The 19,180-nt window shown below is 42.8% G+C and overlaps 1 protein-coding gene across 1 annotated transcript in view; it reads right to left on the bottom strand.

Annotated features, from left to right (window-relative positions):
• The window catches only part of SYN2 (synapsin II), a 164,511-nt gene extending 145,690 nt beyond the window's left edge, over positions 1-18,821 (bottom strand). Inside the window, exon 1 of the mRNA XM_021530459.3 lies at positions 18,319-18,821. Within this exon, the coding sequence (XP_021386134.1) occupies positions 18,319-18,686 (368 nt within the window). The 5' untranslated portion in view covers positions 18,687-18,821. The remainder of the gene's footprint in view (positions 1-18,318) is intronic.
• Positions 18,822-19,180: the final 359 nt, after the last annotated feature.

The raw sequence follows: 19,180 nt of genomic DNA, 5'->3' as shown, positions 1-19,180 counted from the left end.
AATACTGATCTCCCTGGCTGCAATAAAACCTCCACTCAGCCCAGCCCTCTGCTGTCACTGGTTTGCCTGAAACGGACCCAGAAATCAAAAGCTTCATCTCTCCAGCCAGCAGAACCTGTCCAAATGATTTCCCACTGAAAATTGATCTGGAATCCAAGTTGCTCATAAATATTGCAGCCAATTCTTTCATCGTTAAACATCTCAGGGCACCGAAGAGTTCCCGAAAGCAATTGATCTGGGAAAAGGGTTCCACAACCAGCTCAGAAGCAATTGATGAATTGTTTACATTAGAAAAGGGTGGGAGGCATGGGGAATGTTCTGATGGTTTGCCAAAGGAGCTTAGGAAAAAAAGAGCGAGAATAATTGGTTAGATAACATTTAAACACTTGTACAGAAAATAAACTGAGGCTGTAATCCCCCAAGTCTTTCAGGATTGCATTCTAAACCTCCCAAAATGTCTTCCCAACTGGCATCGTTTAAAATAACTATATAACCTGTCAGATTAACTTCATCTTGAAACCTCAGGTCTTTGCTGCATGCTTAATCTCTACAAACCATGGTTTAAAATGCCAACACCACCAGGATCTGTTCAAACCCCTATGATTCCCTTCATAATTTACAAGTATTCAATGAAGAAAAACATTTTAAGAGTTAAAAAAACCTCTCAGTGAGTGAAGAGAGAAAGGGAATTTTATGAAAGTAACAACTCACCAGTTTTAGCCAATTTGTAAACTGAAAAAGGTAATCTCAATTTACCACCTGAGCCTGGGTGCAACTTCAGACAGGAGCACAAAGAAAAACTGCTCAACACAACCTGGCATGAGTGTAATGCAGAAAACTGGGACTTGGGCTGGGGCCTGAGTTGGTTTTGAACTTGGATATATTTTGTCAGTGACATTTGAATATATTTGAATATATTTGGTCAGTGACATTGGACTTCAGCACGTGATTTCCTCCTGATAGGGTGCTGACACTGGTTAGGCAGAGCAGGATTTGCAAGGTTGGATGTCTGGAGAAGCTGTGGCACAGGGGCCATGGGAACAGATCCCCTGGAGACTCCAGATGCAGGAGAATGATTGCACACACACAAATCCTCAAGGGTTTCCAAACAGTGTGACAAGGCAGGAAAGAATTTCAGCTTTTGTCATTCTATCCAAGCAGGGACTCATGTGTAACTTCACTCTAAACTTGAAAACAAGCACACATGAGAATAGAGAGCTAGGAATCAACTAACAGCTGCCACGCTAGGGAAAAGAGAAATAGATGCTTTTCCTCTTCCTTTCATCCCCAATGACACAGCAATGCAGAGCCTGGACAGTGGAACCTTTGTTGTGTCTCCCCAAAAACACAAGCAACCCTGACCTCCCTCCACTCTCCACTCTCCACCTCCTGCAGATTCTCACAGCTGCCCATCATCTTTGGCCTTTTAACGAAAACCAACTTCAATAAAGCCTCTGACAGCTTTTACAGCAATGTAAGCAATCTTAGCATAAAGAATTAAGTCTTTATTCAACTGGTTTCCTCTGAATTAAAAAAAAAAAAAAATAAAACTGCTGCTGAAAAACACAGCCACACTTGACACTGGAAATGTGATGAACACCCAGTGTTTGCAGAGGATGGAGGTGTCCCAGAGGATGGAGATGTCCCAGATTTCCCTGTTCCATGCATGTTTCCACCTTCCTGCCTGTCTGCTTTACCCTCGGAATGTGCTGTCTGTAACAGAATAATTTGGTAGACCCGGAATAACAGAAATAATTTGTAACCAGAATAATTTGGTACTGCCTCTCCTGTGTGTGAGTGCTCCTGGAGAGCTGCAGGGATGGGGGTGTGTGGGAGAGGGCAGCATCACCAGCATCAGCATCAGCATCACCAGCGTCATCATTAGCAGCAGCAGCAGAAGAAACAGAATCAGAAGCAGCAGAAGGAGCAGGAGCAAAAGAATTAGAAGCAGCAGAAGAAGGAGCAGGAGCAAAAGAATCAGAAACAGGAGAAGAAGGAGCAGCAGCAGCAGCAGCAGCAGCAGCAGCCCCGGCCCCGCAGCTGAGTCACAGCTCTGCCTCTCCCCCCGCCAGGGATTTTCTCTCCAAGCTCACAGACGTCGCTGTGACGAGGGATTCTTCCTTTCAGGGCTGCACCTCCAGCGTTTTGACGTCTAAATTAGGAATTTGTCCCAGCGCATCCTTGTCCCTGCTCCGTGGTTATTGCCACCGCCCTCCCCTTTCCCCCAGTGTCTCTGCTCAGGCTTTTGCTGGAATCCAATAAAATCCATCCTCATAAATTATTAGTGTAAATTTCCACATCCATAAACTTATCTAAACAGTTATATTTATTTAAACTACAAAGTATTTGCCTTGGATTCATGTTGTTGTTTAAAACAATCCAAACATGTGTAATTTTATATTTATTGCAAAATCCTTCCCAGCCCTGGAAATTCAGGAGACAGATCCAAACTTACAATTCCTTTGGATAAAAGCCTCTACTTCAGAAATGAGGCAAATCTGTTCCAGTGGTTTGCCACAATGGACAAGTTTTAGTCTTTGCTGTCCATCAGCTGTCAGGAGGTCAAAGGCTCCTTTCCTGAAATGTTTTCCAAATGATAAGGAAGTGAAAGAAAAAGATTTCAAAGACAAGGCTCAGAACTGCAGGAATTATATCATAAACATTTAAAAAAATTATTTGTAGAAGTCAAATGAACAAAAGCTGCTCTTTGCCACCCAAAACCTCTCACATTCCAAGCTGGTTAACATATAGAACATGAGGCTGAAGCCAGTTGATAATTACTTCACTGAAAAGTCTCTGTTAGTATTTATGTGTTTAATTCTACGTTTGCTAGATGCCCGTGGGGATAAATATGTTTTCCTACTGAAAAGCAGCAAAGTAATAGTGATAAATAATAATTCAATGCAGAAAACCTGCTCTTTTTAAATCCCACTTCTTTGTACAACGTCACTATACTTAATTAACATCCACAAATACTTAATCTACCAAAAACAGGCTACAAAAGTTGGCCTTGGTGCATCCTGGAGGTGTCCAAGGAAGGACTGGATGTGTCACAGCTCCTGGCTGGTGACAAGGTGGGGACCAAGCTTGGACCAGCTTGGATTTGAATCCATTTGCTCTGTTTGATGGAATTTCTCACTCTTATGGTAAATCTTTGCAGCTAAATATTTTTTAAAATCTAAAATTTAGGAAGTTCCCTACATGTCATCACCAAGAGCACTCCTGACTTGTAAAAAAACTAAAAATCAAAAAGGCAAATATGGGCTTGCCTTTTACTGTGCTGATTACAAATAAGTTGTGGTGGTTTTAAGTGATTTTCTAGCTCAATACCTGACCAAGAGCCAAATTCTCTTCTGTCCCAACCCTGCCCTTCCTTGCAGCCTTAACTCAAAGCTGTCCAACTCTCAATTTCATACTCCTCTTGCTTTATTTTGCAATTTGTAACTCTGTGCCCCATGATTCAAGCAAACAAATCACAGGTTCAGGAAAGCCTGGCCAGTCTTGACAAGGTGAATGAGATTTTCTCTGCATTCCCCAGCCTGCCATGAGGATTTGCTTCTCCAGTAGTTCTTGGGCTTAACAGCAAAATACAAGCAGCTGTTTCTGAGTGTTGTTACTTCTTCTCTATGATTCTGCCTTTAATCACAATCCAGAGTCAGATGAAAAATTTGAGATTATTAATGGATGTTCTTTCTCCAGGAGCAACCTTCAATATACTCAAAAAATTTAGGACTTGCTCAGTTTGTCTTCTCAAAAGCTGAACTGCTGCAATGCTAAAAAAGTGCACAAGAAAATACACAAAAGACTGGAAGGAGTTGGTGCACATTTCAAACACTTCCCTATGAAAATGGGGTTTCCCTATTCCTCCAGTGTACTCATAACTTGCCAAAAAGGAATACTGAAATTTTGGAATATAGGACATTGCAGTAATTTATTTCTTAATTGTGCTATCCAGTTATGGGGACCAAATTGCTCCCAAAGTCTGCTTTGCTACTGAAACTACAAGATATTGTTAGTGCACGTGAACCAATACCTAAATTTAAGTACTACACACCTTGCCTTATTTTGATTCTTTTTAAACACCAAAGTCACCACAGGGAATCTGGACATTCAATTGGGCTTTAAGGAAGGAGTAGATATTGGGATAAAGAGCAATGTGAATGTGTGGTAATAATAGATAAATAAATAAATATTCTAATAAATAACAATAAACAATAACTATTATATATAATATAAATATAATAATAAATAACAAATAAATATTCTAATTAATTAGGAGTGCTGGTATTTTATCTTAGATAAATTCTGTTGAAGAAGAACAGCAAGAGGAAAAGTTAATTTCATACAGACAGCAAGAGCACAAGGAAAGAACTTTGCATTATGCCAACCTAAATGCATTTAATCCTGTAATTTAAATGTATGGCAAAACAATAATCTGTTCAGGTACTGAATGTAATTTGATGTATCAGTGATGAATTGAGTATTTTAATAACCAGTCATGAGAATTTTCAAGTTCATTGTCACAGCCTGAGCAAGGACAATTTCTCCCAGCCCAGGTGCCCTTTACAAGCTGAGTATTTCTAATCAGTGAGAGCTGAATGACCAAAGGAATGAACAGGAATGGGAGAGGGGAAGGGATGAGCAGGGGAAAGCAAAACCAGAACTTCTGGAAATGTGGATTAGGAAAAACTTGGCTCTGCTATAAACTCACACACCAGCAGAACTGAGAGAGGGAGGTGAGCAGAGCAAACAGCCAATTTCCAGCACCCAGTTTCCAGTGCCTTGTGCCTTTTTGGTGGAACCATCATTTGCATTTAATCATGCTCTTCATAAAAGGCTCTTGGAAGGCTGCAGAAATAGGAGAATGTAATCCCATTATTCCAACACAAAGAAATAGGAGAATGTAATTCCCTTTATTCCAACACAAAGAAATTCCAAAAGCAAGGTCATCTCTCAAAGGCCGAGCCACAAGAGAATTGCAAGTCCCTGTCATCTGATTTTTTTTTTTCTCCAATGAGATGCCATAAATGGAAGGAAAATTTCTCCAAGTGAAAAAGGCATAAACAAAACACATATTTATCCCACCAAAGTATTTGAGAGGGGATTTTTTAACAATGCCTGCATTAGCTACAAAGATACTTTATGCAGAAATCAGGCAGGTACCTTTGAGAAAATGTGTTTGAATAATAGCAACTATTTTACTTTTTGGCAACCTCTTGAGCTGCACAATAAGAATCACTCTTTGTTCTGTGATGAATTCTTGATGTAAAAGTCTACATTTTCCATTATTTTCCAACATTTTCTTTAAGAGGACTCCAGAAGAACAGGAGATGAACAGGAAGAGAATTTCCCAGGTGACAATTCCTGGTGGACTGTGGCTCTCCCACCCTCTGGGGATGGTTTTGAAGGGTGGTTGTTAATGGCTGGTGGGAAGGGGAACTGGAAAATGCCACAATGATCATGGAATGCAGCTCTCCTGGTCACAGATCTGTGCTGGAGCTGCACTCAACTGAATACTTTTATTCATTTGGTTTTGTGGAGGTATTTATACCACTTTACAGCTTAAGCTGGAAATTTATCAGCAGAGTATCACCATTTTTGTCATATTAATTTAATGTCACAACTTTTGCCTATTTGAAACGAAGGGTGACAGATTAAAGTCAGGAATCAATTCCTCAGAAAAATCAACAAGCAGCTTGAAACAGCTCTTGTAAAAAGGAACAGCAAGTAAAAATGTCATGACTCACCACAGCACATTAGTTCCCCAAAACATCATTGCTGTCGCATGCAGAGACTTCACTGCTCATGTGGAAACAATACAAGAGTAAATAAAAACAGGAATTGTGAGCAGAACATGCTTAATCACTATTTAATGCCTTCCACTGCCCCTTCCAAGCCTCCACAGTAATTTCACCCTAAATGTTCTGTTTTGGTTTCAACACAAAGGGCCAGATTGGAAGTTTTTAATTAAAAAAGACATTGACATGAAAACTTCATATACTTGGATTTTTCTTCTTCACCCTTTCCAAAAGGTTTCAGTAATGGCTGATTCAAGCAAAAGAAGTTCTGAAATACTCTTTTTAAATAAAAATTTGAGCCTTTAAATAATTCTTGAAGTCTGCTCTATTTTGTTTTAACGTGGTTAAGTGACTGCACACTGACCTCAAAATGTGCAGCACTATTAGTGGGGACAGCTGACAAAGAGAATTGTAAAAGGCAGTAACTGTGCATCAGTTTAATTTGAGTTTAGACAGAAAACACCTTATTTCATCTGAATACAATAAAAGAATCAACACAGGCAGCTCCTGTGTACTGGAATCTAAACAGAGACATTTTTGAGAGGGTATTAAAGATGACTGAATATTTATAATTTTAACTATCTGATCAGAGCTGTTTCTAATCACTTTATTTTCCATTTACAGACATAGAGAACTTCTGCTGGTCCTACACTCACGGGTTTTTACCCTGGGATTTCAGGCAATGTTTCAGACAAAACTGAGGAAGTTGTCCTCATTATGCAGAATAATTTTATGCCTTGCACAGGAAAATGCTCCTGGATTACTGCAGACAGGCAGAGATGAGCACACACTTTTACACATGTGCAAATTAAGCTGCTTCTTGTCCCAAATGAAATTAGTTGTGTGTGTTAATGAAATTAGCAGCACAGCATTCCAGCCCTGGTGCAGCAGAGATGGGGACTTTGATACTTTACAACAGCTGCTTTTGCTGATTAACATCATTAACTCTGATTTATGCATTACACATAATCCTATTTTCCAACATGAAAGTTATTTGCTGAAGTCCTCGAAGAGAAAATATTCTGTTTTCATCTTGAGGAGCCCAGTGTCTAGATCTAAAGAATTTCAGTAATCTATCAGTTGTCTAGATCTAAAGAATTTCAGTAACCTATCAAAAACCTACTCTAAAACACAGACTAATTAAAGAAATACAAAAGTGACTTTTAGAACTATAGTTCATCCCTCAAAAATAAATGTTTTCTTGATACCAGTTAGGTTTGCTTCCTTTCAAACACACAGTTGGGAATTCCCAAACTGAAACAATCCTTGAAATGAAGCAATGTGCTTTAAGCCTTACACTGGTGTTTGTTAAAGAGTTACGTGCACAAAGTCTCCATCCCATCTTGACAGACAGACAGACAGACAGACAGAGCAGTTTGCCACGTGTTTTTCAGAAGGCTGAAACCACTGATGGAATTCTGTTCCGCTGCAGCATCACAAATTCACTGCTCTGCTCACCCAGCCAAGAAGTGACTGACAAACACTCAGGGAAAGCCTCCACCAGCCCAGTGACAAGCCCAGCAAATGAGAAAATGGAGATTTAATTCTGTTGTTACCACATGAAGTCACACAGAGCCTGGATTTCAGGAGAACAGCACCTGGGGTGTTTATTCTATGGTGAAAGCTGAGAGCAGTTCCTGAAACACAGGGACATAACCACTGAGGGATTTAGACAATAACAATCACACTCTGCCATCTCCTTTCACTGTGCAGGTGTGTTTTACTCTAAAGGACACTTAGGACCTGATTTGTTATCAATGCACAGCCCAGCAGCCAGGGAATCTGGGAGCTGAAAAAAATATTTATAATGTGTCATAATATTCAGGAGGAAAAACAAGAGAACAAAAAAGAAACCCACCAAGCAATAAGCCCAAAGCTCCATTAGCTGCCTGAATTTATGGAAAGGCCTGCTAGCAAATAAAAGAATAAAACAACTGCAAAACTAAACAGAAATGCATTGCTATAAGACCCTTACCAAGCCAGTAGAGGAGACTGGAGTGGAAATAATGTAAACAATAATGCACATTAATTAGACTTTCTGTTAGTGTCTCTCTTGGCCCCTCCCATGTATTACTATGTATTAACCAAGGCAGTCAATTTTATCTTGTGTACATTGAATTACTGCTGGTTCACAGCAGACATTTATCTCTTTAGCAAGAAAATCAGCACAAAAATCCTAGACCATGGCTCCAACTGAACAGCCTGACACAAATCCTGAATCTCTACATCCCATAACTTCTGCATTGTAACCCACACAGTAGATGCTCATGAGACTGTCTTCAAAACACCTGAGTGATTTTCCACTGGCACCATGGAGGAGCTTCCTTTTATTCCAGTGCAAGAAAACTGCAGCCATGGACTAATTTCTATCTGGACAACATCCACCGGTGAAAATTCTTACAAATTCTTCTTCCAAAAAACCCTTCTACATAGAGATGTATATAAACACATTTCAAAAGGCCTATCACAAACACTCCTGTCATTTATTGATAAATATTGTATGGAACAGCCATACAAAAAACCAAAAGTATTCTAAAGGTTTTATTCTAATTCTTATTACCCTTTCTTTAAATTACTGTTAATAATTTTTTCTTTATACCTTTATAAAGTTTTAAGCCTGCTTTACCTTTCTCCTAATCCTATCTCACAAGAAGAATTAAGTACATTAGTAATTAAGCAACACCAAACCCACCACACTCTTTACTACATTAACCAAGAAATCTCAAAATTAGCAAAATCTCAAATTAGCAAACCAAAACCACTACACAAAATTAGTATTTCTACCCAGTTTCAAACTAAAACCACCACACTGGACAACATCCAACAGTGAAAATTCCTGAAAATTCATCTCCCAAATAAACCTTCTACATACAGATATACATGACTACACACACAAACACATTTCAAAAAGCCTATCACAAACACTCCATTTATTGATATATATTGTATAGAACAGCCACATAAGACTCAGGAAAATTCCCTTTGGCTGTTAAAAACAAAGGCTTCATAAATAATTTTTCCTCATTAAAAGTATCCCTAGGGTTTTTATTTCCCTTGATATCAAAATTTAAGTACTATACACATCTTGCCTTAGTTTGATTCTTTTTAAACACCAAGGTCACCAGAGGGAATCTGGAAAGTCAATTGGGCTTTAAGGAAAGAGTAAATGTTGGTATAAAGAGCAATGTGAATGTCTGGTAATAGTAGATTCTTACAAATGAATATTCTAATGAATTAGGAGAGCTTGTTTTTTATCTTGGAAAAATTCTGTTGAAGAGGAAAAGCAAGATGAAAAATACATACAAACAGCAAAAGGACAAGGAAAGAACTTTGAATTATTTATATATAATATATATATAATTTTATATAGATATAATTTTATTTATATATATATTATTAGTGGATGGCTGAGACAACAACTCTTGAGTAAAACAAGTTCTGCACTCACAGCACACGATGAAATCATATTGCCACTCAGTGGAATTGGATGTATTTATCATATTTTAGGATTAAACCTTTTTATCATACTTTCAGAATCACAAAATTGATATGATGGCTTTTCTAATATTAATTCAGAAACCTTTAGCATCTTTTAAGACCTTCTCAAAGCTGAAGTATGTGTATGCATAGAAAACCTTTGTTGGAAATGATCTTCAATGCAAAAATAATAACACTGAACCAAACAAAGAGGTAATGCAATAATACTGAATCCTTCTCTCTGGAACCATCCTGGTGTCCCTGAGCAAATGTGAGACTTAAGAGACTGTGACTGATCTCACATTGGAGTTTAATCCCCTAAATCTGGGCTGTTTTGGTGGAATCATAATCAGTTTTATTAGCAAGAAATAAGAAGGAATAAAGAAGAAACGAGGTCCAACAGAGCAAAGGTGAGGTCAGGCATGCAGCTGGAGCAGCCCGTGAATGACAAATCCAGCTGCAGCTGCATGCCAGGAGGCAGCTGTGCCCTGGCAGAGGTGTGGGCAGCCAGGAGGCAGCAGGAGCCTCCCAGTGCACAGCTGGCACAGCTGGAGCTGGGCTGCTGCTGCCAGAGCCCTGCCCGGCACATCTGGGGGCTGCAGGAGCCCGGGATTTAACACTCCGTGTCCTCTGAGTGAAACACTTCTGCCACTTTAGTGGCACAAGTATAAAGAAGGATTTGACCTCAGACACCTGATGCTTTAGGATTTCAGCTTGTCTATTTTCCATCTATTTGCAATCCTGCAGCTCTTCAGTGTGTAACTCCAAACCCCACACACGGTGCCAGCTGCAGCTTTCCCAACAATTCCTCTCCAGGCCTGGCACTCAAGGACACCTCACTGCCTCAGCCCCAGGGATGGGAACAAAAGGGACTTGGGGGAGCAAACCTGGGCTCAGTGACTGCATTACCTGCAGCTGGAATGGGAAGATTAACCCCAAAGTGCAAATGGACCAAACTTATAAAAGGATAAAAACCCAAAATGACCTGTGGTTCATTGTGGGTGTAGGCCCTGGGGGGCTTCGTCTGCCCAAAATGTACCTGGAGGCCCTTCCATAAAAACATCTGCATTTTATTCCCTTAATTCTGTCTGGCCTCTGGTTTTAGGGAATCCCAAAAGGCATCACACCAGTTGTTTATTCACATTTGTGTAGCAGCCAGGGAGACACAGCCTGAGACGACAGTGAGGGTGGAAAAAAGGACAGAATCTTTGCACTTTTTGCCCAAAGCTGAAGCAGCCTGCAGCCCTTGGCGGCTGGGAGGGAGCTCTCGGCGTGGCTGGGCACAGATAAAGCTGTTTAATTAGCAGGAGCAGCAGTGCAGCCAAGCACGGAGATTTCACTGCACACCCAGGGCTGGGGCTGCCCTCCCACCCCCGGGGTCTGTGAAGTTTTATCACCTCACTGCACATTTTTGGCACTCCACAAGGTAAGCTGGCTCCTCTTTGGAAGCAATGTCATTACTGCAGGTAGCATTTTATTCATAATCCGTGGCTTTGCTTTTTGTCATCTACAGCCTTGCTTTGTCTGCCCATTTACTCTCTTCCCTTGTGACACCTGTCTGTAATTACCCTTTGCTGCTGTGTTCAGCCAAGCAGGTCCAAATTCCTTCTGTGGAGGTTCTCTCTCCAAACCTGGCTGCCTGCATTTGTTATTCCCTTCCTCAAACACAAGTTCATACTTAAAAACGGATTTTCACTGAACTCTTATCACATCTTTAAATGCAGATTGCAGTATACCTTTTTTATAAATGTATAAACCTCCAAAACATCAATTATTTCAGTGGTATTAAAACAGATTTCTGTAGTTTAAAGCATTCCTAATAGGATATAATTAAGTGATATTGGATATGATATTTCTGTGGGTCACTCACACGGTGCTATGAAGAACTGGATACTAAAACTGCATAAAATGAAGTCCCTACTTTTAGAAAATCCTGTAGAGATATTTAGCATCAATCTTTTGGGGAAACATGCTTCCAGCAAAAATGGCTTTTCCAGTGTCCTGCAGTGTTTGCACAATGGCAAACCCCATCCATATCAAACAGGAAATCCTCTACACATATTTTTGCAATTTGAAGAAAAATATCCAATGTTATAGTTAATATCCTTTTGTTCCATGCCTTTCATTTTTCAATAGGTTACAATTTGTTACTGGCAAACCATTATCTAATTCTGAATAGGCTGCAAGTAGAATTTATTTTTTTTATGTGGTTCCATATTCTACCAAGCAATTTGTTTTTCCTTTTATCTCTCACTTCACACTCATTACTTTGAAAAGTACCTCCCTGAAATTCATTATTTCCTTGCCAATTTTTCCATTTCCTTTCTCTGAAGGCAAACTTTAGAAGAAAATGTTGGCAAACTTTTTTCTCTAATGTTACCCATTGGACCAAAGGTGTTACCACAGCTTTCACTGGGCTTCAGAGGCATTTCTATTGTCTCTTCAAGAAAAAAGAAAAAAATCACTTGGATCCTGAGCACAGGGGACTGGGATGGGATGGGATGGGATGGGATGGGATGGGATGGGATGGGATGGGATGGGATGGGATGGGGTGACACCAGAATCTGTCCAAATTTGTTACCAACATCTCATTTACACTCAGTTGCCTAAAATAACATTAGAGCCTGCACGAGCTTGTTTAGATAGAGCAACACACAGAGCATGGAGGAGAAAGAGTTCTCCACTGAGAGATCTGGGTCTCATTTTCTATCTTGTCAAAAAGGTAATCTCTCTCACATACTGTGTCTGGCTATTTATACCAACATAGCCAAGTATTACACACAACAGAACTGCAGAAAAACAGAAAAAAAAAAAAATCAGCTATTTTCTTTCTTAGATCATCTTAAAATACCAGCACAGACATTGTCTGGTTCTGCACCAGCTGGCTGTTGGGAGAGCAGACATGGAACACAGCTTGGGTGAGGTTGCTGTACACACAAATTCAGATTTAACACATCCCTTGCTTCAAAATGAAACACAAGAAGCACAGTTTGGGTGAGGTTGCTGTATACACAAATTCAGATTTAACATGTTCCATGCTTTGGAATGAAACGCAACTTAGGTGAGGTTGCTGTACACATAAATTCAGATTTAACACCTTCCATACTTCAGTTAGCTCAGCTGCTTGCCCTGCTCCTCCAGCCCTTGCCCAGTGTGGAATTAATATTGGAAAAATGGACAAAGAAGCAGTGTCAAGGCCCATGAGCTGTACTTTACCCCTCGAAACACCTCCTGCAGTGGCTGAGGAGGCAGAGCTCAGGATGAAACTGCAGAAACCCTCGTGGTTTCCTGCATGAGCCCGCAGAGATGTGCTGTTTGTGCCTGCATCCCTCCTTTAATTGTGTTTTTATTTGGATTGCAGCGGCAGAGAGCCCTTAATGCCGAGCTGGGAGCTCAGGCCGTGCTGGGAAGCAGGGCTGATCTAATTACCAATTACCTGCTTGGGAGAAGCACACACTGGCCCCATGCAGGAGCTGCTTGCCAGCTCCTTTTTGGAGGGCTGGGAACCCACCCCAAAGGGCACAACTCCAGTGAGACTGAAATGGCTCACAAAGATAATTTTGAAACATGAAATTTTCAAATGAAGCAAAAATTAGAGAGGAACTACAGTAAAACCTTTGTTACTTTTTCTCAGTTTTAGAGCTTTTAAGGAACCTATTGGCCCCTTGAACTATGACAGTGCTATACCAAAGGCAAGGTTGTTTTCCTTTAATGTCAAGAGTTTCTTGTTGCAAAGGGCATTTTAAATGAACAAAAATGATTTAATATATGCTTTTTCTTCCCATATAAAATATACATATTGGTAAAATTATCTTTTACATATTGATCAGATTATCTTTTTCTTGCACTCCACATTCGGTCATTTGATCGAAGTCTTGAGAGCAGAGATCCCTTAAAAACTTCCTCCTTCCTCTACAGCTCTGCTGGATTTGTCTCCAAACACATCCCAATTCAGTCCCAGTGCCAAGGAATCCCTTCTCTCCCCTCCTCCAGCTCCACTTTTGTCCCAAAGTGGGTTTCCCTGCCCATTTCCCACCTGGCTGGGGATTTTCTGCTGGTAGAAGAGAGCTGTGCCACGCCAGGAGGCTGCAGGGATGTTGTCCTCCTCCAGAGCCATCCCAAAGGACGGGAGAGTGCTCTGGCAGAGCAGTTGCCCTCATTATGCATTATTAAAATCAAGTGATGCCTTCTAAATTTGGGGAACTCGCTCACTGAAGGCTTGCACTGAATGAAATGAAAGCTGCAGCTACTAAATCAACATTTTACAACTAAATACATGAGAATTCTAGGCCAATTGGAGTTTGGAATTGCTAATTAGTTATGCACAATTGAGCCATCCCTAATGAACAGAAAAACTGCAGTGAAATTGTCATCATAGTGTGTTCATGCACGTTTTGTAGTTACAAAAAACAGCACACACAGTTTTAATTGAGACTGTGTAGCAGTACATTTCTCCCTCTCTCAGGATTTTTCACAGAGGTACACAGAGAGAAATAAAAGATAAAACCATTTCTATTTCTACTCCTTGTTTTTCCTATGTAAAATGTGTTTAGAGAATTGTTTACCTAGAGTGAGTGCTTAATTAAATTCTATTGAAGATTGTTTAAGCCTGATGGCCAATCCAATCCACCTGTGTCTGGACTCTCCAGAGAGGGTCACAAGTTATGTGGGAGTTAGAGATAACAGTATGTAGTTTTAGTATCTTCCTTTTTTGTACAGTATATTAATGTATTTTAACATTGTTATAATAAAGAAATCATTCAGCCTTCTGAATTGAGTCAGACATTGTCCTTTCTTCCCACTGGGTTCACCTACATTTACAATAAGACTGGTTTCCACCTTCCAGGGAACAAAATACAACCCCAAACAAAAATCAAACCCTAAGAAACTGTGGCTGCTCGCTTCATGAAATTTTTGTGTCATCAAGCAGTGCTTTTCTGCACTGTGTTCATATTAAAAATATTTCTGATGAGCAGTGTTGGCCCATAAATGACTGGGTAATTTTAAACCAGAAAGTTTGCTCTTCATTTAGCATTTGTCCCAGCCATTTGGGGTTTATCTTTGGAGCCTGTCACAAGCTGAGTAACTACTCAGGCAGTAAACATGAAGTGAAATGCGTAATTGTCTGTGGAAAAAAAAAAGGTACTGATACTTACAGCCAGATTTGTGCTTAAAAAAAACACAAGAACAAAATTTCCCAGCTTTGTTATTTTTATAATTTCATTGCTGCTGCCAACAAGACTTGCATTCAAGGTTTAAAGGACGGGACACACTCAGTGATTATTAGTTCTCAATATTGAAGCAGCTTTCTGAATCTTATGCATAAGTTTTTAATAAAGATAATAATCTATACACAACACCTTGGCTCTTTGCCACTAATGTATTGCCTCTCATCAGCTGCTTGTTCAGCGCTGAATATTCAGGACTCTTTTGTGTACAGAACAAAATGGTTATTTCCAGAAGAAATTAAAAATAAACCTATTTTAACCATTTAAAAATAAACCTGTATAGCTGGAAATTTCGGACATTTCATGCAGAATTAAAAGAGAAGTTCAAGCAAGCTGTCTAGGTTTAATATAGCTCTGCCAGTAGTCACTTGGATGACCTTGAACAAATGATTTCACTCCTTAGTTTCCTCCACTTGTAAAATATCAACAAAGATCCTCAAAGCTGGAAAACAGCCATGGAAATGTGTCACATCCACTCGCCATTAAACCTCACCAGTGGTTCTGGAGGCTCTGCTCCCCCCAGCAGCTCTGTGGAGCATCAGCCACGTTCCCACTGCAGCTCAAACCCACCCAGCAGCTGTGGGCACTGGGCAGAGCGTTCTGCAGGTCGGGATGCTGGAAATGCCTGCTCAGTGTGCAGCTGCAGGGGGAAAGGCCATCCCATCCAAGTGCATAAAGGCCTGGAAATAAAATCAGCTTTCCCAGTGCCCCTATGTAAATTTATACAGATTAACAGCACTGCTCCATGGAAGGGTTTGCACTCTTCCTTGTGGTGCTGTTCTGGAATGACAGGAACTTTCTAAGATAACTGGGGGAAATGGTTGCTGGCTATTTGCTTCCACCTGTGGGCTAGAGAGTCCTTTATTGTACAAAGGAACCAGCAGAAAGTCTCCCATGAGAACCAGAACCAGCCAAGATCCCTTGCTATGAATTTATGAACTACAACCTTTAGCCTATTTTCAATTTCTCCCTTCTCTTGCCACCAAGTCTGGTGGAAAATCTTTGATTCAGCTTTTTTTTTTTTACAGCCCTGCCTTCAGGAGAAGCACAACCACTAAATGTGTTTGGAAGACTCCAAAGCACCTGTAGGAAAAGAATTAGCCTTTACAGCTCTAACATGCCCTGAGAGGACTACAACACAGCTGCATTTACTCTTTCCTTAAGAAGTAAGGAAAATGGTAAAAAATATACAAATTAATATAGATAGGCCATTTTTCCCATTTTTCCCCCTGTCCCATGCTGTAAAAGTAAAGTAATGGAAATGGAGAATTTCAAGATTTGCAATAGGACAAACCCTTAGGGCAAGAAACTGAGAGATATCACTGAGATGAAGATTACAAAATGCCAGCAACAGCTGGGATTTGGTTCTAGATAGAACATCCCAAGTGATTCCACGAGCAACAACAACAATATTTAGTTACTAAATCTTAGACTTGACGTATGAGCCAACAGAAATAAAATATATTGGAAAAAAAACATCCCTTTATGCCAGGGGTGAGAGAAAGGGTCCCTTTGTGCCAAGGTTTCTGTCTTTGCTGGCAGAAAAAGGTTTATGTTTCCTCTGGCCCTTGCTGAAGAGAGGATAATGAACCAGTAAGATTTCAGTGTGATCCAGACCGAAATCCTTGGATTTCTATTGAACCTGCCACCCCCAAGCAATATACCCGTTTTCAATTGAAGGCAACAAACACAAGGCAGCTCCAAACACCACAAAAGCAGAGGGCAAGGCCCTGGTGCTGCTCTGAGGATCAGAGCCCAGCAGCTGGGAGGTTTTCTGGAGGCTCTCGGGGATGCTGTGCTGCTGCTTTTGCTGTTATGGACAGGCTTTGCTCAGAGCATCACATGACAGAGCTCTGCCAGCCTCCCCCTGCAGCACAGCCCGGGCAGCTGGGGGTGCCCAGCAGCCACTGGCACTCACCTGCTGCCCCTCCCAACCTCTCCTTGCCTTGCCCAAATTACAACCCATGCTCCATTTCAGCCCACAGAGTCAAATACCCCAGCAGATCAGCGCGTGGAGGGCTGTACTTCCCAAGGTATGGAACACACTCTGCTGCGTGAATTCTCAGAATTCACACTTACCTGGAGTTGGAAGGGGCTCACAAGGGTCAGATATATCATTTTTCAGACTATATTTCAAAATCTGCTACAAAAGAAATGATTCCTGGGAAAGGAAAGAGCCAGTGCAACAACAAACTGTTTTTTCTAGAACTACTACGTATCCATGTCACATACTATGAGGAGGAGAAAAAAAAAAAAAAAAAAGGCAAAAGCAAGCAGGCATGAGTAACCTTGTGTAGATAGATGTGTGAGGCACCTACCTGGAGTGCTCCAGGGGAACTCCTCGTGCTGGGCTTTCAAAGCTTTGCCCCTACCAACAGATTGTGCTAATTTGGGGTGCACTTATCAAGTATGTGAACCACGTATCTAAAAATCACATTCAAAATACTCAGACTGGCTCCAGTAAGCACAGCAGAATCTCCCAGAAAGAAACCTTATGTTCAAATACAGTTGTTGAATGTATCAGGCAGAGAGCTGTGCACTCCAGAATATGAAATAAATAGATGTTTCTGCAAGGCAGGGAGCAGTGTCCATGGATGCATCTCCATGACGTAGCTACAGAGGCTGCCTCAGTCTGGTTGATACAACCACCTTGTTTTTTTCAAAAAGAAAAAAAAAATAAAAAAAGAAAATCACCTCTACACACACATATACAACCAACCACAAAAGCAGACAGAAGAAAAAGCCTGGAAAATGTAACAGGTAATGTTATCTTAACAGAAATAACGTATCTGCTATAGCTAAAGGCTTCAATTTTCATTCCAAGTATTTTATTAAAGTACCATTTTTAAAGCAAATTGGATCAGATCACAGCACTGCACGAGCCCATCCAGACAGCGAGGCTATAAATTCGAGACGCTGAGAATAAAACCCTAAACCCACAATCCATTACCGGATGATCTCAGTGTCACAAAAACAGACTTGTTTGACTCTGCATTATTTTAAGGCGCTGCTAAGACCTTCTGCACTCTAATTACCACCAGCGAACGAGGCGATTGCCAGCTCGATGTGCACGCACACAAGTTCGCGAGGGATGGATAGGAAACGTCCTTCCTCTAGAGCACAGCGTCCAGCAGTGACGAACAGGTCTGCAAGAGCCATCACCTCTCCCGCTGGTACCAGCCAGGCACGCCGATGGCCAAGTCCCACGCTTGGAAAATCCCACGTTTTTCATGCTACCAGCGGGAGCCAAACACGCAGCCCAAATAAAAGCGGCCGAGTTAATGAACCCCGCGGCAGGAATTGCCGGAGCTAGGGCAGAGCCAGGGCTGGAACCCGGCATCCCGAAAGACCTTCACCCGAATGCCAGAGGAGCTGCGTGAAAACAAACCGGCTCGTAAACACGGATTTACACACGCAACGCCACAGCCACACACAGTTCTGCACAGAAATCCCTGCCCAGGGCTCCTAAATCCAGCAGCCCCTACGCACGAGTTCTGTATTTCGCCAGAGAACACAGGATATGCTTGCTCAGGGCGCTATATATGTTTTATTTAGTATTGTGATGGGAAGCAGATTTCAGGGCTAGTCAGGCGCTCCAGGGCTCGCTGGGGTTGTTTTTGGGGGGTTTTTTGCTCCATCGTCCAGTCCGTGAGGCTGCGCTGCAGCCCCGGAGCGGGGCCGGCTGCGGGGCTCTGCCCCAGGTGAGCCGCACCTGCCGGGGAGGGACCGCGGGGAGGGCGGGAGAAGCACGGGGGGCACGGAGGATGAAGATGATGATGGTGATGATGATGCAGGGGCATGCGGGGGGCACCTACCAGTCCGTGTGCGGCTCGTCGATGACCAGGAGCAGCTTGAACTTTCTGCCGACAGCCGCGGAGACGGCGGCGGACGCGTCCACCAGCCCCGCCGAGGCCGCCGTCTGCTTCACGGCGTTGGAGAGCGAGCTGAAGAAGCTGCTGCCCGCGGACTGCTGCGGCGGCGGCTGCTGCTGGGGGGGCGCGGGCTGCGGCGGCTGCCGGCGCTCCGCGGCCGGCGAGCCCGAGGCGGGGGCCGGGGAGCCCGCGGAAGGCGGCGGCGGCGGAGGCTGCTGCGGCTCCGGCCGCTGCAGGTCGGTCATGTAGCCATTGGGCAGGTTGGCGATGAAGCTGCTGTCCGAAAGCCTGCGCCGCAGAAAGTTCATCATCTGGCCGGGCGGGGGGCTGCGGCGGGGCCGGGAGCGGGTTTGCGATGCGCCGGCGGCAGCGCTCCGCGCTCTGTGCGCCGCGCTCCGCGCTCCGTGCGCCGCGCTCCGCGCTCCGTGCGCCGCGCTCCGCGCTCTGCGCGCCGCCGCTCTGCGCCCGCCCGCCGGCAGGGGGCGGCCGCGGGGCGGGCGGGGCGCGGGGACGGGCACGGGGACAGGGAGGGGATGGGATGGGATGGGATGGGATGGGATGGGATGGGATGGGATGGGATGGGATGGGATGGGATGGGATGGGATGGGATGGGATGGGATGGGATGGGATGGGATGGGATGGGATGGGATGGGATGGGATGGGATGGGATGGGATGGGGACAGAGATGGCGATGGGGATGGGGACAGCGATGGGAACAGGCCACAGCCAGCGCGGGGATGGAGCTGTGTGCCCAGCCGGCACAAGGGCTGCGTTTCCCCCCGCGACAGCAACCCCGCCGTGCTCA

The sequence above is a fragment of the Lonchura striata genome, chromosome 12 (genome assembly GCF_050655825.1).
Source record: "Lonchura striata isolate lonStrDom1 chromosome 12, ASM5065582v1, whole genome shotgun sequence".
Classification (NCBI taxonomy): Eukaryota; Metazoa; Chordata; class Aves; order Passeriformes; family Estrildidae; genus Lonchura; species Lonchura striata.
The sequence above is the reverse complement of the archived record's forward strand: the minus strand, read 5'-3'. Positions and strand labels throughout refer to the sequence as shown.